Below are 27883 nucleotides of genomic sequence, written 5' to 3'. Positions count from 1 at the left end.
AGGGCAAAATCCTTTTGTAGTTTAAGAACATCCTGTAATTCAGTTATTTGTTTAGTGAGATTTTCCTTAGCGCCAGTGAGGGCAGAGGGAAAAAACCCCGAGGCTAACAAGGTGGGAGCGCAAATTGGAGAGGGATAAGGAGGGGGTCTAAAAGGGAGTGCTGATGCAGTCGGAGGCCAGTTGGAATTGTGGTATTTAGCAACCTCATCTTCAAGAGAAGCAGCATCACCCGGATCGAGTGGCTCGGGATCACAGTTTTTTGAAAAAACTGGGTTAATGAGGGGCCTACACCGAGAAGCAGTCTCTGGGTGAGCGGGCTCGGGCAAGGGCGGGTACAACCTTTCTATTGCTTGGGGAACACCAGAGTTATTGGAGTTAGAACCCATATCGATAATGACTGATGGGCAAGGGGATTTTCCAGGAGGAGAAGAAAGCAAAACTAAAGAAACGCCGTGCGAGAGAGGGCGGAGGCAGTACTCAGCGACAGAAAGTTGTTGTTTATCTGGATCTGAATGCGCTTCCTCCACTATGTCTCTTATGAGTCCCCAGTAGGAAAAAATCGTGGAAGGAACGGAATCAGGTCCCTCCTCTAGAATACGGCAATTTAGGTCTTTACCAACCTTTTGCCATTTTTCAGGATGAATATCAGGACCAGAAATAATGAACCAGGGACACACTTTTTCAATGAAAACAAAACAATTAACGAGGTCCTTTTTTCTTAACTCTAGTTCCTCTTTCCCTGAGTGAGCTCTTTAAATCCTTAAGAAAAAGAGCCTCTTTACTAAGCTTTTGGCCCATTCTGAAAATCGGACGAGAATGAAAAATAAGGGCCCTGACTTACCGTGTCCCGTAGCCGAAATCGCGAGCGACGAAATGGCCGGGCACTCTTCAAAATGTCTCTCGACCTCCCGAGGAGATCTCCAGTGCGGTTAGTCATACGGTTGAGACCTGTGCCTTGAGCCCCACGTTGGGCGCCACTTGCCTCCGACCGGCGGGGCCAGTGTTACACGGGGTGGTCGAGGAGGGCTGCAACCTGAAAGAATGGGCAGAAAAGAAGAAGGAGACCAAGCGGAGGTTTTGTCAAGGTATAGTTTAATGTATTTTTTTAGCTCTTTTATAATCAACCAGCTGGTAGGGCAGTAAGGGGGGAAAAACGAGGAGGGGGTACAAGGAAGGAGGAAGTAGGGCCACCTGGCTGTAGTCTTCTGGAGCATCTTCTAGGAATCTCTCTTGTGACGTCTCCCAGAGCAGCTGTTTGTTCTCGGGGGAGGGGCTGCATGAGAGCTGCTAGTTCTCTTTTGTCTTCAGGGCAGCCAGGTCATGGTCTCTGACAGAAGCCTCAAATAAAATCATAGAGGAATCAACAGAAATTCATTCCTAAAATGAAAACACAACAACCAATGAAACCCTGATCAAAATAATTGCTGAGCCTGAAGTAAACCATCAAAGAACCAATAATCAAATCAATGAAATTGAACAGAATTGTCTCTTACAGTGTTCAGCTTTTGATAGTGCGCTCAACTTGATTAAAGAAAATGTTAGAACCCTCAAAAGTGATATGAAAGTATTGAAGGTGAGTCAAGAAATGGAATATTTCAACAATTATTTGATTAAACTAAATGAAGAGTTGATCAAATCCAAGAATGAATTGTAGGAAGCATCAAGAAAATCAGAACCACAACTGAATTATACCTTAGAAAGCAGATGGACATGATGCAAAATAAAACAACAGAAAACAAAAATTAAATACAATTTATGAAAACCTCTCTAGAACCCCTCACCAACAGAGTTAACAATATGGAAGACAGAACCTCTCACCTGAAAGACAAGGCAGAAGAAATTGATCTGGAGGAAAAAATTTTCTTAAGTTCAAAAAATCAAGGTTGCCTAAAAGAGAAAAAAAAAAAAAAACAGATTTCTGTCAGAGTACTTGATGACCCACCAAAGGCCCTACTGTATGTGGTTGACATATAAAATGCAATGGTTGGAAGCTGGAAGAGAGTCAGTCCCCAGGCAGTCAGCACATCTAGTGCCAGAAGGTGCTACATGGGTGACTGGCGGAAAATGACCAATATCTGTCCAAGCAATTCATGGTCTTACCTACTTAGCAGCAAATAATCTGTCATGATGCTTACACAAGTGCAATAGTGGTATACCAGCCATGGTGGGAAACCAACTACTCTTGATTCAGCTAACTTATCCCCTATAGCTGGAGCTTGGAAACAAGTCAGAACCATATTCAAACATGAGCCCGCTCTCCATTATCAAGCTACCACCAACTGTGGGCTACAAAGGCCCTACACCTATTAAATTCTCTATAAAATAATAAGGATTATTCCATTTGTCTGGTGCTAACTTTACTCTCTGTTGGAGAATCTACTTCTCTTTTTCAGATAGACACAGGTCCTAAGGAGAGAACCAGTCCGTCATACCCCAAAAGGAAACCAGCTGAAGCTAAGAACAATGGGCAGAACAAGCAAGGGTGCTGTTCTCTTGGCGAAATGGGTACCAGCACAAGGGTGAAGGAGATTGACACTGAGAACAATCAACTCCTACCAAATCAGATATCCAGAGACCCAGAGGGCCCCATGACCTCATCACTGAAGCAGACCAAAAATGAACCGAACATGGTTCAGGGAAATTTTGCAGAAGAGGTGGAGGAAAGAATGTCAGAACCATATGTTGGGTCATGATATACAGGAACATTTCTCCTACCCATAACTGTGGGCTAAATCCACAATGCATGACACATCTACCTCAACAAGAAGGGGCCAGGGGGAGGGAGTGGTACATGGATGAGCCTATCAATAGTACCAACTTGACTGTATTCACTGAGTACAAAACTAAATAGTAAAAAAATTAAAAAATTAATAAATTTTAAAAAATTCCTAAGTTCAAAAAATCAAGTGAACAGAATATGGGGAAACTGTGGGATACCCTAAAATGATGAAACATCTGGGTCATGATTATATTAGAAGGAGAGAAAATCCATGCCAGATGCATAGAGAACATATCCAACAAAAATTATTGAGGAACATTGTTTGAATCTCTCAAAAGAGAAGTCCATCCAGATACAAGAAGTCCAGAGAACACCAAAAAGACAGGACCAAAGAAGAAACTCTCTAAGGCACATCATAGTTAAAAGTATTAACAAAGAAAACAAACAGAGAGTGATAAAAGTATCAAGAGAGAAATAAATGACAACATACAAATGCAATCCCATCACAGTTATGTGAGGTTTCTCAATGGAAATCCTAAAGGCCAGAAGGATCTGGAAAGGAACATTTCAAAGTCTACAATCTATGGCTTCCAACCCAAGGTACAATATTCAGCAAAAGTACCCCTCAAAGTAGATGGTGAAAGGAAAATTTCCCATGGAAAAAGTCAACTCTATGATTATAGGAACACAAAGCCAAACCTACATAGAATACTTGAGGGAATACTCCACACAGAGTAGTCAACCAACCATTCTCATGAGCCAATAACAATAAGAAGATCAAAATAACCAAAATAGACCAGGATCAACATAATACAAAATACAAGAAAGCACCAAAACCCATAAATCACCTCATGTTGGCAGGGATTAATTCAAACTTCACAGTAATATCCTTAAAAATCAATGGTTTTAACTCATCCATCAAAAGATATACACTATCACAGTGGATCAAAAATGTGGACCCATGCAGTCCTAGACTTTTCCTTTGGATAGGTTTTTGATTAACTTTTCAATCTCCATGGATGTGATAGGTTTGTTTAGGAGATTAATCTGCTCTGGGTTAATTTTGGTAGATGGTATGGGTCTAGGAATTCATCTATTTCTTCCAGATTAGTTAGTTTTGTGAAATAGAGGTTTTGGAAATATGCCCTGATGATTCTTCCAATTTCATTGATGTCTGTTGTGATCTGTGATTTTGTTAATTTGAGTCCTCTCTTTATTTGCTTGATCTAGTTGGCCAGGGGTTTGTCAATCATGTTTATTTTTTCAAAGTACCAGTTCTTTGTTTCTTCAGTTTTTTAAATTGTTTTCTTAGTTTCCAACTCATTAATTTCTGCTCTAATCTTGATGATTTCTTTCCTTCTGGAGCTCTTTGGGTTGGACCCTTCTCTCTGCTGTCCTCAAGATACCCACCTCAGCACTAAAGATAGACACCTCTCGGGGTGAAAGGATGGAAAATGATATCCCAAGCAAGTGGAAATTAAAAAAAAAGTGGGTATTTCTATATTAATATCTGATAAAATAGACTTCAAACCAAAAGTAATAAAAAATGACAAAGAAAGCCATTTCTTACACATCAAGGGAATGATCTAACATGAGTACATCACAATCATATATGTTCCAACACAGGTGCACCACAGTATATAAAACAAAACCTACTCATCAATGAAACAGAAATAAATCCCAACACCATGATAGTCAGAAACTTCAATACTTTACTAACTTCAATAGACAGATTATCCAAGCAGAAAATCAACAGGGGAATAGTAGAGATCAACAGCATCATCAGTCAATTAGTCCTAATGGATAGCTACAGAACTTTCTACACCAACTCTACTGAATACTCTTCTGAGCAGCACACAGAAGCTTCTCCAAAACTGACCATATATTAGGCCATAAAGCATGCTTCCATCAATAAGGAAAAGTGAAGTAACTTCCTGTATCATGTCAGATCACAATGTTTTAAAACTAGAAATTAACAAGAGATACATTAAGAACTCCACCAGCTCCTGGAGATGAATAGCATACCTTTCAACTATGAATGGGACATGGAAGAAATAATAAAAAAAGAAATTGTAATATTCTTATATTTGAACAATAATGAAAACACAACTTACTAAAATTTATGGGACACTGTGAAACTAGCATCATGATGATACCAAAACCAGGCAGACATGCAACAAGAAAAGAAGACTGTAGGCCTATATCCCTAATGAACTCACATGTAAATACCCTAAACAAAATCCTTGCAAACCAAATTCAACCACACATTAAATGCATAATAGGTTTCATCCCATAAATCACCAATTTCTGGTTCAACACACAGAAATTGGTCAGCATATTCTGCCACACAAATAAACTTAACCATAAAAATCACCTAATCATCTCAGTTGATGCAGAGAAGGCCTTTGACAAAATACAACACCACTTTATTATCAAAATCCTGGAAAGGTTAGGTATAGAGGGTTTACATCTTAACACAATAAAGGCTATATATAAAGCACCTAAGGCCCAGGTAATTCTTAATGGGAAAGACTCAAGGAGTTTTCACTGAGAATGGGAACACGACAGGAGTACCCCTCTCACCACTGCTCTTCAATATGGCCCTAGAAGTACTAGCACAAATGATAAGATAGGAGAAGGAAATAAAATGGATTCAAACACTAGACCCTTACAGGAAACACCTGAACCACAAGACACTGGAGAGGGTAGGATCAAGACTAACCTAAATCTTCTATATCTTCCCTCCCTCCCTCTCCCCCTCTCCCCTCTATCTCTCTCCTCTATAACTCTTGTATATTAGTTATGTTCTTCCTCAATTTCTTAGTGGACACTGACCTGTAACCCCCACTTCCAACTTTGGTCTACCATCCACAATGAGCTTTTGATCAGAGAAACCTACAAGGTTTCCCAAAACAATGACAGACTTCTGTCAGAGTACTTGATGACCCACCAACGGCCAGTGGTAAGACCCTATTGCTGAAGACTCCATACGCAGCTGACAAGTAAAATGGAATGACATGGCTGGAAGCCAGGAGAGAGTCAGTCCCCAGACAGTCAGCATGTCTAGTGCCAGAAGGTGCTACATAGGCGACTGGGGGAAACGACCAAGATTTGTCTAAGCAACCCATTGCCTAACGTAATTAGCAACAAATAACCTGATGTGATGCCCACACAAGTGCAATAGTGGCACACAGCCATGGTGAAGAACCAACTGCTCTTGATTTGGCTAACTGATCCCCTCAGTGGTGCTAGACCCATAGCTGGAGGTGGGAAACAAGTCAGAACCATACCCAAACACAAGCCCACTCTACAATATCAAGCTACCATCAATTACGGGGTATAAGAGGGCCTACACCTATCATACTCTCTATCAAAAAAGTAAGTGTTATCTCAATTTTCCGGGTTCTAACTTACTTACCATTGCAGAATCTACTTCTCTTTTCCAGATAGATGCAGATCCTAATGAGAGAGCTGCCCCAACATACCTCAAAAGGGGCCCAACTGAAACTAAGGACAATTGGCGAAACAAGCAAGGTTGATGTTTTCCTGTGAACCGGATACCAGCACAAAGGGGAAGGAGACCAACACAGAGAAAAATCAACTCCTACCAAATCAGAGAGCCAGAGCCTCAGAGGCCCCCAACACCTCAGCACTGAAGCAGACCAAAAATGAACCCAACATGGCTCAGGGAAATTTTGCGGAAGAAGGGGTGGAAAGAATGTCAGAGTCACATCTTGGGTCATGATTTGCAGAGACATTTATCATACCAATAACTGGGGGCTAACTCCACAATGCACGACCCATTTACATCAACAAGGAGGGTCCAATGGGAGGGGGTAGATCACAGATGAGCCTAAACAATGGTACAAAACTGCCTGTATTTACTGAAAAGAAAACTAATAAATTAAATTAAAAAAATGGATTCAAACTAGATAGGAAGAAGTCAGATTAGTTCTATTGGTAGATGACATGAATGTGTAAATAAGTGAGCTGAAAGTCTCCATCTCAGAACTTCCAAAAATGATTAATTCCTTTAGTAAAGTGGCAGAATTCAAAATCAATGCACAAGAATGAGTAGCTTTTCTATATGCAAAGGAAAAATATACAGAGGAAAAAAAAAAATCAATGAGGCTGCCCCATTTTCAATAGAAGCAAGAACAACAATAACAAAATTAAATACCTTGGAATTACACTAACCAGGCAAGTGAAAGACCTATGTAATGAAAACATAAAAATGCTCAAGAAAGAAATTGAGGAAGACTTGAGAAGATGGAAAGGCCAGTTATGCTCCTCAATAGGTAGAATTAATATTGTACAAAGGGCAATTCTACCAAAAGCAATATACAAACTCAACACAATATGAATAAAAAGACCAGCACCATTCTTCACAGATATTGAAAAACTGATCACAAAATTCATATGGAAAGGTAACAGGCCTTGGATACCCAAATATATCCTCACCTCAGGGGGAAAAAGAAAACCCTTGGGAGGTATCACCATCCCACCTTAAAGCTCTATTGCAAAGCCATAGTAACAAAAACACCATGGTATTGGAGTAAAAACAGAAACATAGACCAATGAAAGAGAATTGAAGACTCAGACCTTAGGTCAAGTAAGTACTTGATCTTTGACAAAGCTGCAAATAATGTAGACTGGAGAAGAGAGAGCATCTTCAACATTCATTTCAACATGCACAAAAATCAAGCCCAAATGGATTAAGACACTGGAGAGGGTAGGATCATTATGAGATCTGAAGCTCTTTAACTACTGGAAGAAAAAAATAGGAAGCACTCTCCCTGGTATAGGACTGGAAAAAGACTTCCTGAACAAAAGCACAGTAGCCTAGGAAATTAAACAAACACTCAACCAATGGGATCTCATGAAGCTAAAAAGTTTTTGCACAGACAAACTACTATAAGCAGAGCCAATATATTACCCAATGGTTGGGAGAAAATCTTTGCCATCTATGCCACTGACAGAAGCCTAATATCTAGAATCTACAAAGAACTCAAAAAACTAAGCAATAAAAAAAAAAAAAATCAAACAATCTACTTCAAAAGTGGGGCATATAAGTGAATAGGGAGTTCTCAAAGGAAGAATTACAACTGGCTATCATACATTCAAGAAAATGTTCAACACCCCTAACCATTAGGGAAATGCAAATTAAAACATCTATGAAATTCGACCTTATCCCAGTAAGGATAGCAATCATTTAAAAATCAAATGAAAACAATTGTTGGCTAGGATGTGGAGAAATAGGAACACTCATTCACATTTGGTGGGAATGTAAGCTGGTATAACCACTATGGAAATCAATATGGAGACTCCTGAAAATGATAAATATAGAGTTACTAACAGACCCTCTTATTCCCTTACTGGGCATGTACCCAAAAAGCTCTACACCTCAGTTCAACGATATTTGCTTCACCATGTTTATAGCTACTCAATTCATAATAGCTAAGAACTGGAATCAACCCAGGTGCCCATCATTTGATGACTGGTAACCAAGATGTCATACATCTACATGATGAAATTCTACTCAGCAGTAAGAAAAAACAAAGATTACACCTCGGGCATGGTGGAACATGCCTTTAGTCCCAGCACTCAGGAGGCAGAGGTAGGAGGGTCACCATGAGTTCAAGGTCACCCTGAGACTACATAATGAATTCCAGATCAACTTGGACTAGAGAGAAACTCTACCACAAAAAAAAAAAGAAAAAGAAAAGAAATTTGGAGAAAAATGATTGAAGTTGGAACAGATCATACCAAGCAAACTCACAGAGTCACAGAAAGACAATCATCACATGCTCTCACTCATCTGCAGTTTCTGCCTGGATTAGCCCAAGTTGCTGACATATCTGAACAGCATCTAGAGGCTTGGCCAATAGGGAAGGTATGGTTTGGGGGAAGGGGAAAGTTTAGGGGGAACACAACTATGAACCAAAATTGAGCTGACATCATAGAATCCTATATCTTGGAAGTTAGACTAAAAGGTTGAACCATCAACAGGACCTTAGGGGAGCCCCTGAAACGATGGGCCCAGTAGAGGGTTAGATGAAGCCTAACCTTGAATTTCTTCTATTTATTTTTGCTTTATATGTGTTTTTCTTTTTTTCTTTTCCCTTGGCGCTGGCCTGTAATTCCCTGTACCATGACACAGTTAACATCAACAATGAACTGTTGATTAGAGAGCCCTCTGAGGTCTCCCAAAACAAACAAAAGATAGACTTCTGTCAAAGCACTTGATTACCCACTAGAGTTTAATGGTAAGACTCTACTTCTGAAGACACCATATGCACAAACCATGGAGAGACTTGGTTGGAATCCATAAGAGAGCCAGTCCCCAGATAGTCCAACTAGTGCTGGAAGGTGCTACATGAGCTACTGAGGTAAAGTGGCCAACATTTGTCTGAGCAACCCAAAGTCTAAGCTACTCAGAAGCAAACAACCTGACATGATGCTGACACAACTGCAATAGTGGCTCACAGCCATGGTGGGTAACCAACTGCTCTTGGATTGGATAATTGATCCACTCAGTGGAAAGGAAACCATATCTGGAACTTGGAAACAATTCTGAATTATATCCAGGTAAAAATTTTGCTTTCCATTGTCAAACACCCACTAATCTTGATTGACAAGAGGGTCTGCACCCTTTAACTTCTCTCCAAATTAATAATGGTTACCCTGTGGTTTAACTGATGCAGACTTCACTGCCAGTTGGAGAGTCTGTTTCTCTTTTCCAGATGGAAGTAGGGCCTGAGGAGATAAAAGACCCAGTGCAGTTCACCCTGGCCCCAGTTGGAACCCCAGAACAATTGAGGAAATGAGCAAAACTGCTGCTTTCTCGATGAACCTTATATTAGCACAAGAGTGAAGGAGATACACAGTGAGGACACTCAACACCTGCCAAACCAGAGATCCAGAAGCCCTAAGAACCCATCACTGAAATAGACTGAAAATTTACCCAACAGGGCTCTGGGAATTTTGCAGGAGGGGTTTAGGAAATATTGTTACAACCACAAATTGGGACATTATGCACAAAGCCATTGCTTCTCCCCAGTAACTGACTGCTGTACCCACAATCCCTGTGGGTTGATGTGCATCCCCAATGAGGATGGCCTCTACAGAAAAGGGGCAGGGATGAGGGATATGATGATACTAGCAGGTGTTGTTTACATATGAAATATGTCCATATCTTTAAAAAAAAGTCTATGGGACACAAGGAAGGCAACCCTAAGAGGAAAATTTATTGTTTAAAGGGGTTCCACTAAGAAATTAAAAAGGTATAAATAAATAAGTTAATGATAAATTTTAAGGGCTTGTAAAGGGTCCCAAGCTAAAATAAGTAGGCAGAAAGAAAGAATTAAATCAGGGAAGAAATAATAATAAAGAAACAAACAAACAATAACAACAAAAAGAATACAAAGTGTCAAAGAAGGAAAGAGCTGGTTATTGAAAAGGATAAACAAGATGATTAAAGCTTTAGTAAAGCTAACTAAAAGAGAGAAAAAAACACAAATTGATAAAATTAGAGATGAAAAGAAAGCTAGTACACCATATATCAATGAGGACCTAACTTAAAAATGCAGACCAAAAAAGAGGGACTAACAACAGTACTTCTTAAACAGATAAGGGACTTTTGGAATATATTTAATGCAGCTTAATGTTGGCTCTTAGGCAGACAGTGACTCAGAAGCTGAGGCATCAGATATTCAGTGGTCACACAGACCTTTAAGTGAGTCCTCTTTTCTTATGTTAAGAACGCATTTTGTGTTGATACGTCATGTGTTGATACAAACTCCCTTCTCCCTGCCCCAACTCTGGCGGAGATCCTCCTTGGTGGGGATGCTGGTGTTCCTCATGGGGTTGTGGGTTATGTGTTGCAGGAGTAGCAGTCAGGAATTGGGGTGGAGAGAGGCAGTGCCTCTGAGCATGACATCCCAGCCTGAAGCTCTGACAATCTTTCTGCCCCTTCTTCCACAAACCCCTCTGAGCCTTGGTGGATGTTCTAAGTCTACTTCAGTGATTAGCTCTTAGGAGCCTCTGGATTTTTGCGTTAGTATATCTTGGTTATCCTCAGCATCTGTCTCCTTCACCCTAGCACTTATTGCCAGGCTCACTATGGAAGCAGCGCTCTTGTTCATCTCACCAATTCCTCTGTGGTTTCAGCTGGGCATTGGGTGAAGTGTGAGGGATGGTTTATGTATTTAGGTCTCACTACCTTCTGAAAAAGTAAAACCAATTCTGTGGAGAGTAGTCAGCATAGGTTAATTAAGTGCTACTAATTTAGGGTTTTTTTTTGTTTTTTTTTTTTTGATGATATAGTCCCTCTTTTAGCCAAAGCCTAGTGGCAGTTTTGAAATGAAGGACATAACATAGTCTTTGTCTCCACAGGATTCTGACTCGGTTCCCTGTTCCAGATATGGGTTCCTTTCCCCTGAGAGGATCTTTGGCCAATTATGAAGCCATATGTTACCTACAAGGCTGTGCTCCACCACTGCACTAGTGTGTATATCTTGTCAGGCTGGTTGTTTCTGAGTACTTTTACAGCCCTGCTTGCTCACATCTTGATGCCCTCTTTCCCCCAACAGCTCATGCAACACTTTCTAGCACTAGAAGGCCTGTCTAGGAACTGGCTTTCTCCAAGATTCCAGGCAGGTCTCTCCATGTTCTGTGTCAGCAGTATAAGGTGTCTTCAGAAATAGGGTCTTGCTTTTTACCTCAGGTTGGTAAAGTGCTTTGACAGAAGCATGCCCTGCTTAGGGACCTTGTAGGTCTCCCTGATCAACAGCTCAATGTGGGTAGCAATGGTTTCTATAACTGGGAGATACAGGTCAGACCCAAAATTTTTAAGGTTAGGCTTAATCTCACCCTTCCAGTGGCCTTCTTTTCAGACACTACCTTATTCTGTGGTTGAGTGTTAAATCTTTTAGTCTACCTTCATAGAGAAAGGTTTGTATGGTACAAGTTCATTTTGGGTTTAGTTTTGTATTTATTTCTCCCTGTCCTCCCCTTTCCCTTCCCCAAACCCTTTCATCCCTATTGCCTGTCCTCATGTTGCCTATCCAGTGTGCCAGCAAATCAAGCTGATCCAGGTAAGGAACTGCAGGTGAGTGAAAATATGCAGTATTTGTCCTTCTGTGATTGTGTGTATTCACTGAGTATGATCTGTTCTAAGTTCATCCATTTTCATGCAAATTTCATTGTTTCATTTTTTTTCTTACTGCTGAGAAGAATTCCATTGTGTATATATCAAAACATTATTATCCAGTCATCCAGTGATCAGCACCTGAGTTGATTGCAGTTCTTAGCTATAATGAATTAAGTATTTATAAATATGTTTGAGCAAATATCTCTTTAGTGAAGCATGGAGCATTCATGATAAATGTGCAGTAAGGGAATAACTGGGTCTGCTCATAGTTCTATGTACACCATTTCATAGGAATCTCCACATTGATTTCCATAATGGTTGGACAAGTTTGCATTCCTGCCAACAATGAATAAGGGTTCCGTTTTCTCCACATCCACACCAACATTTGTTGTCATTTGAACTTTTATGATTTATTTTTTGAGGTATGGTCTCACTCTAGCTCAGGCTGACCTGGAATTCACTGTGTAGTCTCTGGGTGGCCTCAAACTCATGGTGATCCTCCAACTTCTACCTCTCAAGTGCTGGGATTAAAGGCATGTGCCACCACGCCCAGCAACTTTTTTGATTTTTAAAACATTATATATATAATATAATTTATATACACATATATATATATGGAAAGGTTGAGAGAGGGAAGAGAGAGAGAGGGAGAGATAGAAAGAGAATTGGCCAGCAGAGGTCTCAGCCATTGTAATCGAATCCCAGACACTGGTGCCTCCTAGTGATCATGTGCCACCTTATTTAACCTTTGTGCATCTGGCTTACATGGGATCTGGAGAGAGATCTAACATGGGTCCTTAGGCTTTGCAGGCAAGCACCTTAACTGCTGAACCATCTCTCCAGTCATTATTGGATTTTTTTAATGAGTGTGATCCTTACTGGGGTAAGGTGGAATCACATAGTTGTTTTAATTAGCATTCCCCTGATAGTTAGGGATGTTGAATGTTTTCTTAACTGTGGATTAGCCATTTGTACTTCTTCCTCTGAGAACATTCTATTCAGTTCTGTATCCCATTTTATGAGTTGGTTGTTTGATTTATTATTGTTTAGTTTTTTTTTTGAGTTCTTTGTAGACTCTAGCTATAAAGCCTCTGTCAGTGGAATAGCAGGCAAAAATTTTATCCAATTCTGTGGGTAATCTATTGAATCTCCTTATGGTATGCTTCTCTGTGCAAAAGCTTTTTTAGCTTCCTGAGATGCAATTGATTGAGGGATTGTTCAATTTCCAGGAAGTCTTTCCCCACTCTAATAATACATATATATATGTGTGTGTGTGTGTGTGTGTGTGTATGTATATATATGATATTAGATATGTATAAAATATATGATATTAGATATACATATATGTGTGTGTGTGTGTGTATATCATATATTTTTTTCCAGTAGTTGAAGAATTTCAGATCTCATACTGAGGTCTTTAATCCAGTTGGATTTGATTTTTATATATGGTGAGATGAGTGGGTCTAGTTTCATTTTTCTACATGTGATTTTCTAATTTGTCCAGCACCAATTGTTAAAGATGCTCTCTTTCTACAGCCTATGTTACTGGATTCTTTGCAAAGATCAAGTAGCTGTAGTGCTTGACCTAATGGCTGGTTTCTTCAATTCTGTTCCATTGGTCTATATGTCAGTTTTTATGCCAATACCATGCTGTTTTTTGCTACTATGGCTATGTAGCATAACTTTAGATCACATATGAAGATATCTCCAAAAGTGTTTCATTTGCTGAGAATTTGGATATCTGAGGTCTGCTGGCATACCATATGAAATTTGAAATAATTTTATCTATATCTTTGAAGAATGATTTTGGGATTTTTTTTATTGGTATTGCATTAAAACTGTATATTGCTTTTTCGTAGAACTACCATTTTCACATTGTATAGGTCTTTCACATCCTTGGTTACTCTTAATACTAGGCACTTAATTTTTGTGGCTATTGAAAATAGGACAGCCTTATTTATTTCTGTTTCTGTATATTTGTCTTTTGCATATAAAAGTGCTACTAATGTTTGTTTGTTGACTTTGTAACTTGCTACATTGCCCAAGGAATTAATTACCTTTAGCAAATTTGAAGTGGAGACTTTTCAGGTCATTTATGTATAGGATTATGTCATCTGAAAATAGGTCTCATTTGACTTCTTCATTTCCAATTTTTATCCCCTTTATTTCTTTCTTCTGACTGACTGGGCTAAAACTTCTAGCATTATGTTGAGGAGCAGTGGTGAGTGGGCACCCCTTTCTTGTTCCCAACCTCAATTGGAACTCCTTGAATATTTCCCAATTATGTATTAGTTGGGCTTTAGGTGCATTCTGAGTTTAGTTTTGGTAGGTGGTATGTGTCTAGGGCTTCATCTGTTTCTTCCAGGTTATCCAATTTTGTGGAATAGAGGATTTGGAAGTAAGTCCAGATGGTTCTTCCAATTTTATTTATGCTTGCTGTGACCTCTCATTTTTCATTTCTGATTTTGTTAATTTGAGAGGTCTTTTTTCTTTTAATCAAATTGGCCAAGGGTTTATCCATCCTGTTTATTTTTTTAAGAGCCAGTGTTTCATTTGATCATTTTTCTTAACTGTTTTCTTAATTTCCAGTTCATTAATTTCTTCAATGATCTTAATTATATCTTTCTGTCTGGACTTTTAGGGTTGTATTATTCTTGTTATAACAATGCCTTTAGGTGGATGTTGTTAATTTTGAGATTTTTCCATATTTTTTGTTAAGGTATTTATCACTAAGAATTTTCCCCTTAAGGTTGCTGTCATTGTGTCCCATAAATTTTGGTAAGTTGTGTTTTCATTATCTAGACAGTCTAGAAATTTTATAATTTCTTTTTTAAATTTCTTCCACAACCCATTGTATGACTTTTTGAACTTAGCAAAGTTTTTTGTCTCCTAATGAATTTCTTCTGTCTTATCTTCCATCTCAGAGATTGGTTCCTCCTCATGACTAACTTTGTTAGTTAGGTTTTCTAGAGAGATTTTTAAAAGCACTATTTGATTTTTGTTTTCTGTTGTGTTTTCTATGTTTTTGCATTGTGTCCATCTCTTTTTTGAGGTACAATTTCAGTTTAAGATCTGATTTTATTAATGCTTACTGGAATTCATTCTTGCATTTGATCATGTCTTCATTGTGCTTAATCAGCTGGTTGCTGAGATCCACTATTTGTTGGGAGCTATGAACCAAACCTCAGCCATGTTAACAGAGACTGCCATATAGCAAGTTAAGTTTCTACTCACTCACCTAATACTCAACTACCACAAGCAAAGATTGCCATATAGCAAGTTAAGTTTCTACTTCCTCACCTAATATTCAACTACCAGAAACAATGGGATCGTACACCTGGCCAAACACTTCCCCCATCCTGCCAGTAGCTGATGAAGAAACAAAGACATTGTGGTTTAACCAGTAACTCTGTGATCTTTGCCCTAACTACGTCCCCTTTCCCCTACAACTCCTTGCCCTGACCATGTCCCCTTCCTCCTACTGTGGGGTTTCCCGGAGGGGTCCCCGCTCAGGGCTGTCTATGGGACCCCAAGAACACTCACGCAGGACGCTCTCAATGCAAATTGCACGAGGTTTATTGAATCTGATGCATCGGGGCTCAACACAGATTCCTCTCGCAGGAGGGGTGAAGAGCCCCTAGCAACGGGTTTGGTCAGCTTATAAAGGCTAAAACCATAGGTATACATATTCATAGGGGCTTTCCAGTCGTGGGTCCCTTTGATTGGGTGGGGCCCACGGGGCGGGCTCGAGTCTGGGGGCTTCAGATATGTGTTGACCGTTGATTGGTTGTGTCCAGGTGGGGAGTTATCTTAGTGAGGAACTAGGAGTTGTTTGTTCAGCTCGAGTCCCTGGAATTTAGGCATTGTGTAAGGCGCACAAAGGGTCAGGTTCCTCATGGCATGCTTTTTACAAAATGGAGGCGGTTGTAAAATGGCAGTTCTGCGGTTCAATGCAGCAGCAAGCAAGCCTTATTACAGAAGCTTAAAAAGGCAGGTTAGCGGAGCAACTAGAAAACAGGGCAACTTTTATCCTTTCATTTCCCCCTTTTCTTTGTCATAATTCCAATCATGGAATTTCAGTTTCTGCAAGAGACTGGTACTGTTGTTTAAGTATCATGACTTGGACTGTGCTGATCCTTTCTCTAATAAAGGTAACTAATTTATTTATTATGCACGGACCAAAGGTGAAGAGGAGAATTAAGATGATGAGTGGCCCTAGCAAGGTGTAGATTAAAGTAGTCATGCAGGGGGACCTGGTGAACCAGGATTCATACCAAGACTGGTTCTGTTGTCTCTCTCGTTTACGTTGTTCCAGGCTTTCTCATACTTTCTGCAAGCTGTTTTCTACTAATCCAGTCTTGTCTGCATAGAAGCAGCACTCTTCTTTTAGGGCTGCACAGAGTCCCCCCTGCTGTAAAAACAATAAATCTAGGCCTCTTCTGTTCTGTAACACAACCTCTGAAAGTGAAGAAACCGAGTCCTTTAGGTTCTGCATTCCTGACTGTAACTCTTGTAGATCTTTGTCTATTGCTACGCTAAGCTAAGCGTATTGTTGGTTAGAGGTGACAAGGGAAGCTATGCCAGTGCCTGCTCCTGCCACACCCAACCCCGTTATTAAGGCTAATGTAAGAGTAGTTATGGGCTCTCTCTTATTCCTAGAGGGGGCAGAGAGGTCAGGATTCCAGATTCTTTGAAAATCATCAGTTTCTTATAGTAAGCCTGGGCAGCAAGTTGATAAGCACACAATAGTCCTTTTTGTCTAGGAAGGTTGTTATTTCTATATAGGTAGTTAACCCTGTAGAGCAGGCGAGGTAGGTGTCCAAGGGGGCCGAAGCATATGTGTAACTTTTGGAATCTATGGTGAGAGTCTGATTACAGATCTCTTGGAGGGAGGTAGGGGGCAACATATGAGGGCCTACCAGACAGAGTCCTACTCCAGAGACAAAACTCATAGTGAGTCCTTGAGTGCCAGGTGGGGGCCTCCACCGTAGGCCAGAGGTCTCATGGGTAAATGTTACTTTTCCTGAGGTGGCTAGTCCTTCATAGAAGGGGGGGCTGGAAGAATAACAAATCCAACATTCCCCCAGAGCGTGGTTGACAGAATTAAAGACCTGAATAGAGGAATTGATCAGAGTTAGGATGAGATCGGCAGAGGAAGGGGACCTTGGGGGAACTGTGGGTCTGAAAAAGGTGGAGGCAGCTGCAGTTGGGGAAGTAGAGGGGAGTGATTGCTGGGGTGGTTCAGGTTGAGCTGGGGATTGTGGGTTATGGAGTACAGGGTTGGGGCCTATACTGGCTTTTTGGGAATCTGGGAGAGTTTTGGTTAGCTTAATCTTAAAAGTTAGGCCGATGTCCTTCCCTGACACGTACAAGCGAAGGCCCCACTCAAGTCCTCTATTATTTTCCCATTTTGCCCTTTTTCCTTTTTCTGTAAAAGATATCAGGATGGGGTTACACCAGTTATTACATCTCTCCTGGGGAAGTACTATAAGTTGTCCCCCTACGACGTGGTGGGCTAAGTCTTTTTCTTCTATGGGGCTTTTTCTTTTTATTGTAATATAGTCCCATGAAGAGTAGGGGCGCCAGGACCCATCTCCAGTAGTTTCACATCCCCAGGAGGCACAAAAATAGTCGTTATAATAACCGCAGTAATTTGATGTTCTTTGTCTATGGGAGGGTCCGGGGCAGACATAAATTGGGGCCGTATTGAGAAGGGTTCTGTCAACCGTGTTGCCACACCCATACTGGGGAAGGTATCGATTTCCAGTATTTATAGGCTTGTTTTGTGGCCAAAAATGGTCGGGGGTGCCCCACTGTGGGTCGGCTCCTAGTGCAAGGGCACACAGGTCTACCTCGAGAGGGGGCCAGGGAGTAGACGTTGATAGTTGAGATGTGGAATTAGCTACATCTCCTGCTTGGTTAATGATTTGCCAGGTATAATTGTAAAGTTGATAGGGTGAAGAGGATAGAGAACAAGGCAACAATATAATTAACAATGTCCAAACCTTAAGAAACTTCATCGCAGCTGACAGAGACACGGCGAAGACGCAGTTTAAGGGGGTTATCAGTCTTTGTCAGCTGCCAGCGGGGGTCAGGTGATGGAGCTGGTTTCACGTGGGATGCGTGGATCCAGACAGCGATCCCGTCTACCTTCACGGCGGTGGGTGTCGTCAGGAGTACCGTGAAGGGCCCTTTCCAACGAGGTTCGAGGTTTGAGGGTCGGTGTCGCCTCACGTAGACTGAGTCCCCCGGCTGGTATGAATGCGGGGCTGGGTCCTTAGCAGGCAGATAGCTCTCCTTCAGTTTTGGCCATAAGTCCTTTTGGAGGATATATAGCGCCTGGAGCCTGTGGTTCAGATCAGAGGAAGAAATTATATCTGGGGTCTGCATTAACAACTTATTAAGTGGGGTTGGGACACCAAATAAAATCTCAAAAGGAGTTAGGTTAAACTTGTAAGGGGTGTTGCGAACTCGGAAGAGGGCCCACGGAAGGAGCATCACCCAATCTGTACAGCCAGTCTCCAAGGACAATTTAGTTATGGTCTCTTAATGTTCTATTCATTCTTTCTACCTGCCCTGAGCTCTGGGGTCTGTAAGCACAATGTAATTTCCAATTAATCCCCAAAGTTTTGGCCACCTCCTGACTTACCTGGGCAACAAAGGCAGGACCGTTGTCTGAGCCTATTACCTGAGGTACCCCATATCTGGGGATGATTTCTTCTAAAAGTTTTTTGGTTACCATTGTGGCAGTCTCTTTCTTAGTGGGATAGGCTTCCACCCATCCAGAGAATGTGTCTATAAAAACTAGAAGATATTTATTCCCGTAGCGAGCAGGTTTCAGCTCAGTGAAATCAGTCTCCCAATATAAGCCTGGTCGATCTCCGCGAAGTCTCTTTCCAGGGTCCGTCTGGGAGGTCTGGGCATTTACTTTTTGACATGGGATGCATTGTTTTACCAGCTTCTCAGCCATTTCTTTGAGTCCTATTATGTGATAGTCAGTCTTTTTGAGGGTTTTTATTAATTTTCTAGCTCCAAAATGAGTTAGCCTATGCAGCTGTTGCAGAGTGGATTCTGCTTGTTGTCTAGGTAGGATATGTTTTCCTTCTTCTGTCTCCCATCTTTGAGTGTCCTTATTAAATTTCTTTTGTATCCTAGTCATATCTTCTAGGTCCTGTTCAGTATATTCTGAAGGCTGTAACTTTGGGAGGCCAGTTTCTTTTTCAAATAAGGGGAGCAGACACGCTCCTTGAGCAGCCTTTTTGGCCTCTACATCAGCCATCCTGTTTCCTCTTGCCACTAGAGAGTTTCCTTTCTGGTGCCCCGGACAATGGACTATGGCCAGCTTGGCCGGCCGATGCAGGGCATCGAGTAAATCTAAAATTTCTTGTTTGTTTTTGATTTCTTTTCCTGCAGAGGTTAATAATCCTCTCTGTTGGTATATGGCACCATGTACATGTGCAGTTGTAAAAGCATACCGGCTGTCTGTATATATGGTAGCTTTTTTTCCCTCTGCCATATTTAGGGCCTGGGTTAATGCAATTAGTTCGGCCTTCTGGGCTGAAGTCCCTTCAGGCAGTTTGATAGCCCAAATCACCCTGTCTCCGTCAACAATTGCCGCCCCCGCCATCCGCTTACCTTCAAGGAGGTAGCTACCGCCATCAGTGAACCAGGTTACCTTGGCGTCCGGTAGTGGCTGGTCCGTCAGATCAGGTCTCGTTCCGGTAACCTCAGCCAAGATGTCCCCACAGCTGTGGATTACTGTGGAGTCGGGGTCTGGCCAGAGGGTAGCCGGGTTTAGTTGAGTAGGGGGTGCAAACTTGACTCTATCCGAGTTAAGAAGGAGACTCTGGTAGTGGGTGACTCGGGCGTTTGAGAGCCATCGGTCTGGAGGCTGGCGGATGACACTCTCCAGTGCATGGGATGCAATGACTGTGACAGTCTGCCCCAGAGTTAATTTATCAGCATCCTTCAAAAGTAAAGCCACGGCGGCAATAATCTTAAGGCAAGGGGGCCACCCAGCGGCCACAGGATCCAACTTTTTTGATAAATAGGCCACTGGCTTTCGCCAGGGCCCTAGTTTCTGGGTCAGTACCCCTTTTGCAATGCCTTTCTGCTCATGTATATACAAGTAGAATGGCTTGGAGGTGCCAGGAAGGGAGAGAGCGGGTGCCTTTAAGAGGGCACGCTTGATGTCGTCAAAAGCCTGTTGTTGTTCCTCTCCCCATTGGAAAACTGCAGACGTCTTGGTCAAGGGGTAAAGGGGGGCCGCCAGGGCGGCGAACCCCGGTATCCACAGTCTACAAAATCCTGCAGATCCCAGGAATTCCCATACTTGTTTGGCATTTGCAGGCACTGGGATCTGTTCCACAGCCTGTTTACGTGCTTCCGTTAGCCATCTCCGCCCTCCTTTCAGGGAATACCCCAAGTAGGTTACTTGCCTTTTGCAGAGTTGGGCTTTCTTCGCCGAGGCGCAGTAACCCAGGCGGGCCAGTTCCTCTAATAGTGCCTTTGTTCCCTGTTCACATTCAGTTTGGGTTCCAGCCACAAGGAGTAAGTCGTCAACGTATTGGAGGAGAGTTACCTGGGGGTTTGAGGTTCGGAAGGAGGCCAGGTCCTGGTGAAGTGCCTCGTCAAAGATGGTGGGTGAATTTTTGAATCCTTGAGGCAACCTAGTCCAAGTCAGCTGTCCGGAGATTCCAGAGTCTGGGTCCTTCCATTCAAAGGCAAAGATAAGTTGACTTTTTTCATGCAGTGGCAGACAGAAAAAAGCATCTTTTAGGTCCAAGACTGTGTACCAGTCTCGGTCCGGAGGTAGTGAACTCAGGAGGTTATAGGGGTTATGCACGGTTGGGTGTAGGTCTTCAACCCTCTTATTAACCTCCCTTAAGTCCTGAACTGGGCGATAGTCATTGGTATTTGGCTTGCGCACTGGTAGCAAAGGGGTATTCCAGGGAGATTGGCACCTTCTTAGGACTCCTAATTCTAAGAGCCTCATTATGTGAGGTTTTATTCCTTCTCTGGCCTCCTGACTCATGGGGTATTGACGTACCGAGACAGGTGTTGCGGAAGCCTTTAGATCAACAATTATTGGTGGTTGATGGGTGGCCAATCCCATCCCGGCAGTCTCGGCCCATGCTCCCGGGACTTTGGTGAGCCATTTGCCAATGTCTGCATTGGTCTGAGGCCTTTCAAATAGCCTATGTTCATCTTCTAGTTTCATGGTTAGAACATGGATAATTTCCCCATGTTGGTCAGTTACTTAGGGGCCCTTCTTTGTGAAGGTAATTTGGGCTCCTATTTTTGTTAATAAGTCCCGTCCCAATAAGGGAGCGGGGCAGCCTGGAATCACGAGGAACGAGTGGGATACCCGGCCCACGCCTAGGTCCACCATTCTTCGGGTAGTCCATGAAAATTGTTGATTTCCGGTAGCCCCGAGCACCCATGATTTCTTGTTAGAAAGGGGTCCTTCTGGTTTCAGTAGGACCGAGTGTTGGGCGCCAGTGTCCACTAGGAACCGGATGGGTTTCCCCTCCACCTTCAAAGTTACCCTAGGCTCGGGGAGGGGATCCGAGCCCCATCCCCCTCATTCATCATCTTCTAGGGTCAGAACCTCTTTTGGTTTCTTTTTGGGGCAGTCCTTAATCCAGTGTCCCTTTTCTTTGCAATAGGCACATTGGTCCTTTTCTAATTGGTGCCTGTTGCCCAGGTTTTGTTTCTGTCTAGTATCCCTAGGTCTGCCTGTGTCTTTTCTATTCTGGATTACGGCGGCCAGAATTCGAGTCATGTTTTTCTCATGTCTCTTATCACGTTTATAGTCCCTTTCTTCCTGTTCTTTTGTCCTTCTCTCTTCTCTTTCCTCTTCAGTTTCTCTTTTATTATAAACCTTTTCTGCTTCCTTAACTAAGTCTGACAGAGTATAGCGGCTTAACCCATCTAGTGTTTGCAATTTCCTTCTGATATCTGGTGCTGACTGGTCTACAAAATACATCAGCACTGAAACCCTTTGTTCCTCCGCCATGGGGTCAAAGGGCGTATATCTACGATAGGCCTCCATGAGGCGCTTGAGGAACAAAGAGGGGACCTCATTAGGTCCCTGAATGACTTCCCTTACCTTGGCCAAATTGGTAGGGCGTCTTGCAGCCCCGCGGAGACCAGCCACCAGAGCCTGGCGATAGATTCAGAGATGCTCCCTACCGTCAGGGGTGTTGAAGTCCCAGTTGGGTCTGATCAGGGGGAACCCGTCGTCTATAACGTTCTGGAGTTGGGTTGGGCGCCCGTCGTCACCAGGGACGTTCTTTCTGGCCTCCAACAGGATACGTTCCCTCTCCTCAGTCGTGAAGAGGGTCTGGAGTAACTGCTGGCAATCGTCCCATGTGGGCTGGTGGGAGAAAACTAGGGATTCCATGAGTGCAGTTAATTTTGAGGGGTCCTCCGAGAAGGGAGGGTGGTTGGCCTTCCAATTATAAAGGTCTGCAGAGGAGAAAGGCCAATATTGTAGGGGTGACAGAGGTCTCTGAGTTGGGTCATCTCCTGGTCCTAAAGGGGGTGGGGGTCCTATAGCCCTGAGTGGTAGGGCAAAGGTAGTATCAGGAGACAGAGCTCGCCTACCCCGGGTCCCCGTGGCTGGGCCCCCCTGTGTCCCTTCTTGTGAGGGGGCAGGAAGAGGAGCTGTGGGGGTGTGGGTTGGCGGGTAGGGAGGTGGTGAATCCAGGAGGAGCTCCGTCTGAATGTCCGGGTAAATCTTCTTTTCCTTCCAGGGGGGTCCTGCAACGAGAACTTTTGAATCCCCCGAGGGGCTACTGTTAGTGGGTTGGGGAGGAATCCAGGGCTTCAACCAGGAAGGCGGGTTTTGGACAAGATCCTGCCAAGTAAAAATGTAAGGCATTTGGTCAGGGTGGCCTCCGGGCTCCTGCAAGATGATCCGTTTAACAGCCTGAATAAGATCTGGGTTGAAGGTCCCTCCTCGGGGCCATCCAACATTAAACATAGTCCATTCTCCCTCACATAGAGTTTGCCATTTTCCTTTCTTTATTTCAACAGATAAACTATGAGCTCGGCTCTTAACCTCAGTCCAGTGAGCTAATGTCAAGTCCAAAGGGGTTGAGATAGTCTGTCCCATGTTAGAAGAGAAATAAAAGAGATAGGAGAGCAAAAGGATCTGGAGAGCACCGAGAACAAAGAGACAAAGGCGGCCCGCTCACTGCTCAAGTAAAAACGAAACTGAAGCAGATGGCGGCGAGCGGGACCCAGATGATGCTTCCCGACAGAGGCGAACTCGATCCGAGTTCTTCAGATAGGAGACAGAAAAACCTGTCTCCTGGGGGCAATCAGGAGCGTCCTCCAGATTGCTGGGTGGTGGTCCTCAGGCCCGTCAGCCCCGACTCAGAGCACCCAAAGGGAAAGCATCCAGATACTGAAACCGGTTGAAATCGAGAATTTTTCCAGAGGACAGATAAAAGTACAGACATACACAGAGAAGACGGGAGGCGCCTCTTACCTCTGAGGGGTCCTAGATGAGGTCTGGGGTCCTGTAGAGTCTCCTGGCTGGCTCGCCAAATGTGGGGTTTCCCGGAGGGGTCCCCGCTCAGGGCTGTCTACGGGACCCCAAGAACACTCACGCAGGACGCTCTCAATGCAAATGGCACGAGGTTTATTGAATCTGATGCATCGGGGCTCAACACAGATTCCTCTCGCAGGAGGGGTGAAGAGCCCCTAGCAACGGGTTTGGTCAGCTTATAAAGGCTAAAACCATAGGTATACATATTCATAGGGGCTTTCCAGTCGTGGGTCCCTTTGATTGGGTGGGGCCCACGGGGCGGGCTCGAGTCTGGGGGCTTCAGATATGTGTTGACCGTTGATTGGTTGTGTCCAGGTGGGGAGTTATCTTAGTGAGGAACTAGGAGTTGTTTGTTCAGCTCGAGTCCCTGGAATTTTTAAAGGCGCACAAAGGGTCAGGTTCCTCATGGCATGCTTTTTACAAAATGGAGGCGGTTGTAAAATGGCAGTTCTGCGGTTCAATGCAGCAGCAAGCAAGCCTTATTACAGAAGCTTAAAAAGGCAGGTTAGCGGAGCAACTAGAAAACAGGGCAACTTTTATTCTTTCACTACAACCCTATATAAACCTACATGTAAGAATAAACTCTCGAGGCTGTGACAAACATCTAGCATGATCTCCTTCTTGTGTCTGTTTGTCTTTCACCCCGTTTAGCTTCTCCTTGAGTCCTTGTTCAACTCCCCACTGGCTGGGGCATTTGTTGACTCACCTTTGTTAGGAAAGTAGAAGATAAAAGCAATTGAATACACCAGACTTTATCTCAACTGATAGAAACTGCTTATTGAAGCACAGTGGGGGGCTGCAACCTTCCCATGGGATGGAAGCTGAAGAACTGAGCTAGGTTGGGGTTCAAGCTTATAAGGGAGATCCTAATAAAAACAGCAAATCCAAGGGAAAATAAGGAGCTAAAGCTATTTGTGTCCTTTCTCAGAATAGGCTTTTTTTAAAAAAATATATAATTGTCTAAGGGAGAATAACCCTGATGGATTTTTGTTCCTTCAAGGCTTTTGCATTAAGGGGAAGCACATCAGTCAGGAGAATTGTAGTTGCCAGGCTTGTCTAGAAATGACTGCCACTGATGTTTTTTTAAGGTCTTCTTGTCTTAGGGACAGTTGTTAACTATGTAGTTCCCTCTGGTTTTCAGGAAGAGTCACTAACCTTCAACCTTCTATACATTTATAACTATTTTGAGGCCACTCTGTTTGTCTTTAGTTAAGCTAAGCCTAGTAACAAAAGCTGTGATCTCTAAGAGGTGATTCTGTTCAATTTTATTTATGTGATTGTTGGTTTTGTGATTATTTCCTTCCAGTTTAGCAATTTGCTTGTTCATGACAACACAGTTTTTTATGTTTTCGTTTTGAGATTCAATTTCTGTTGTTTTTCTCTGTTTTTATTGGAGGCTTCCATTGTGACTGGAAATCCTTCATGGAGATCTCTGTTTCCTTTTTCTTTTTCTTTTCTTTTTTTTAAATTTTGATCCACCCATCTCATATAAAAGTCTTATTATATTAAGGAGGAAGCAAATATTCATATTTTTAGGACCTTTAGTGAACATTTTATTTTAAATGTGAACTGGATTGGAGTAGGATGGTAATATAACCACAGATGCCGTAGTAGACAATTTCAGATCACTGAGATTCAGGTCACTTTCAAAATAGGAGCAGTTAAGGAAGGAGGGATTTATTCAAGTATACAAATCCAGGAGCAGTTACATAATGGCAGAAGAAGCTAACATGATTTTCAAAGGTCTGAGCAGAGTGAGAGAAGCCCTAAGCCAAAAACTCCAAAAGCCACATCACACAGTACATTTCAGAAACTCCAGGCATAACTCAGGAAATTTGTTTATCTTTAGATTTGAATTCCAAATTCAGCACCACACCTTTGGGCTGGACCCTAAGATCCACCCAGTGACATCTTCTCCAGCCATGTAAGTGGAAACTTAAGAAGTTTCAATAAAACTCCTGAATCTATTGGGAGACATTTATTTAAACTACCACATTCCACTCCTGGACCCTAATAGTTTCATAACCATCTCACATGGGAAATTGTACTTGTTAGGTCAGACCAAGTCCCAAGATGAACTCAGTGCAGGTGAAAAAATGGCAATGAGAAGAGGCCTTATGGGAAAATACAAGAACAAACCTGACTACATCCCTCAAAAACTACCTGACCCATTGTTTTCCCTTGCTCCTAGGCCACAGTTTCCTGTTTACCTTATCTCAAGGGCTACATGACTTCTGTGTTGTTGACACACCCTAACTGCTTAACTGTAATCTTGTGATTAACAGAAATATCCCCCTCCAAAAAAACCTCCCCTTTCTAACTTCACAAACAAGCATCCCATTACCCTACCCCCACCCAGCAGAAAGGTCTTAGAAAACCTAACCTTTGCAAACCTAGGGGTACTGTGACACTTACAAGACAGCCTGGCAGCTTGTATCTTTCCTGTATAAAACTTTACTTCCCTTCAGAGTGTCCTCAGTACTCAGTGCAATTTCAAAGGTTCCAACAGTCATTATCAACTTGAGATAGTTCCAAAGTCCCAAGTCTCATCTGAGATTTAAGATTGTCTCTTAACTGTCAGTCTGTAAAATCAAACAAAATATATACTTTCAACATATAAAGGCACAGAGTAAACATTTTCAACTGCTATAAGGCATAACAGGGAGAGACTGGCAAAAAATCAAACTCAACAACCATCAAGCAAACATCAAAATTTGGCAGGTCAAGTCTGATATAACAAGTGATGTACAGTCTCTAGATTTTCTAGTTCTGCCCCTCCAGCTGGGCTGAGTAACAATGGAAAACTTCCATCCCTAACCATAGCCTCTATGATAGCCCTTGCACATTCCTGGAATATCCAAGACATCTTTGGGTCTCCATGCAAACCATGGCCAATTTTCCAAAGCCTGTTCTATGAGCTGCATCTCAGCTATGAATCCTGAATCCATGTGCATTTAATGACTAATCCACACATTTTTCATACTTATAAACCCAATACAAGGTGTGCAGGACACAGCCATATTTTTTAATTCAAAGATGAAATAAAGCATGACCTTGAAAAGCAAGTTCCTTATCCAGTCAACTCTTTTCCAAAAGAATTTTCATTTCTAACATAGTCTTTCCTCAGGCATCTTCTCCATTGTTTTAATGTAAATTAGTTTAGCTATCTTCCTTAAAATTGCTAATGTGTTTGACAATAGCAGCTTCAGTGACCTAATATAGGTGTTACTGTCTGTAAATTTAACTTTCTTGAAGTTTTCCAAATGAAAATCTTAAATCTCTAAGTCAATATATTTAGCCATGCAATTCAGAGCATTACAAATTTAACCTTGATCAATCTCTGTGGACCTGGGCAGCAGAATGTAGCCATCCCTTATGCCAGTAGCCCAGTTCCAACAAAATCCTCTAAAGTCTTTCCTTCCCCTTAGAAATTTCATATGACAACCCTTGAAGTTCAACTTTTTCTGCAGTTAGCATTTTCAAACTCTCTCCAGAATAGTTGACTTACTACTCCAGAATGCACCTTCAGTTGCAAGCGCCAAGTTTCCTATTCCTTCAGCACACAAATTAAAAAAAAAAAAAGATCCACATGGTCAGATTCATCTCAGCAATCTATCCCACTCCTTGGTACCAATTTCTATACTAGTTAGGTCATTGAGCTGGAATTCCAAACCAGGCACAGTTATGGAGGAAGGGATTTATTGAAGCTTACAGATCCAGGAGATGTTACACATGGCAAAATAAACTGGCCTGCCTTCCCAGGTCCAAGCAGAGAGTGAAAGAGGCCCCAAGCCAAAAAAACCAATAGCCACACTACACAGCACACTTCAGGCCCTCCAGGCAGAACTCAGGCACTTTTCATATCTTTAGATTAGAATTTCAAATCCACTCCCTCACCTTCGGACTGGACCCTAAGATCTACTCAGTAACATCTCCTCCAGTCATGTAGCTGGAGATCTAAGAAGCTTTTAATAAAACTCCTGAATCTACAGGGGGATACTTATTCAAACTAATGTGGTAGAAAAGAAGCTGAAAGTTGAACTGATTCACCGAGTAAATGTAAAATTTAATTGCTGAGGAACTAAAACTAATCTTTGTCAGCAGATGGAAAAATTCCAAAGAAGGAACTGTCCAGAAAGGCCCAGAGGGACAATAAGAAGGAAAGATAGTTTATGCTAAAACAAAGATAAATGGAGTTCATTGTGAGGGTGGCTTGAGTACAGAAATGATTGATATGCAAATTGTCACATTGTTCACTTACCCCTCCCCTTGGCTATGAAAATAATAAAATGGAAATAAAATCTCAGTTCAGGGCTAGAGCATTTTATGAGGGCAATCTCAAGCTCTTTGGTTCCAGCAAATAAAGTGCCCTACATTCACTCATACTGGCATTGGAGTGATCTTTCCAGAGAATTTCTAAAACACTAGCACAAATGTGCTGGTTGTGGAGAATACA

General features: G+C 42.3%; 1 protein-coding gene across 1 annotated transcript; it reads right to left on the bottom strand.

Moving 5' to 3' along the window:
• Positions 1-16903: 16903 nt before the first annotated feature.
• Positions 16904-25940, bottom strand: LOC123455523. Its single transcript, XM_045136351.1, is given in 3 exon segments — positions 16904-18417; positions 18419-21452; positions 25886-25940. Coding segments are annotated over 3 exon segments (3630 nt in total). The 3' UTR covers positions 16904-17876.
• Positions 25941-27883: the final 1943 nt, after the last annotated feature.

This window comes from Jaculus jaculus, chromosome 17 (genome assembly GCF_020740685.1).
Source record: "Jaculus jaculus isolate mJacJac1 chromosome 17, mJacJac1.mat.Y.cur, whole genome shotgun sequence".
NCBI classification, from domain to species: Eukaryota; Metazoa; Chordata; class Mammalia; order Rodentia; family Dipodidae; genus Jaculus; species Jaculus jaculus.
This window is presented reverse-complemented; position numbering and strand designations above follow the sequence as displayed.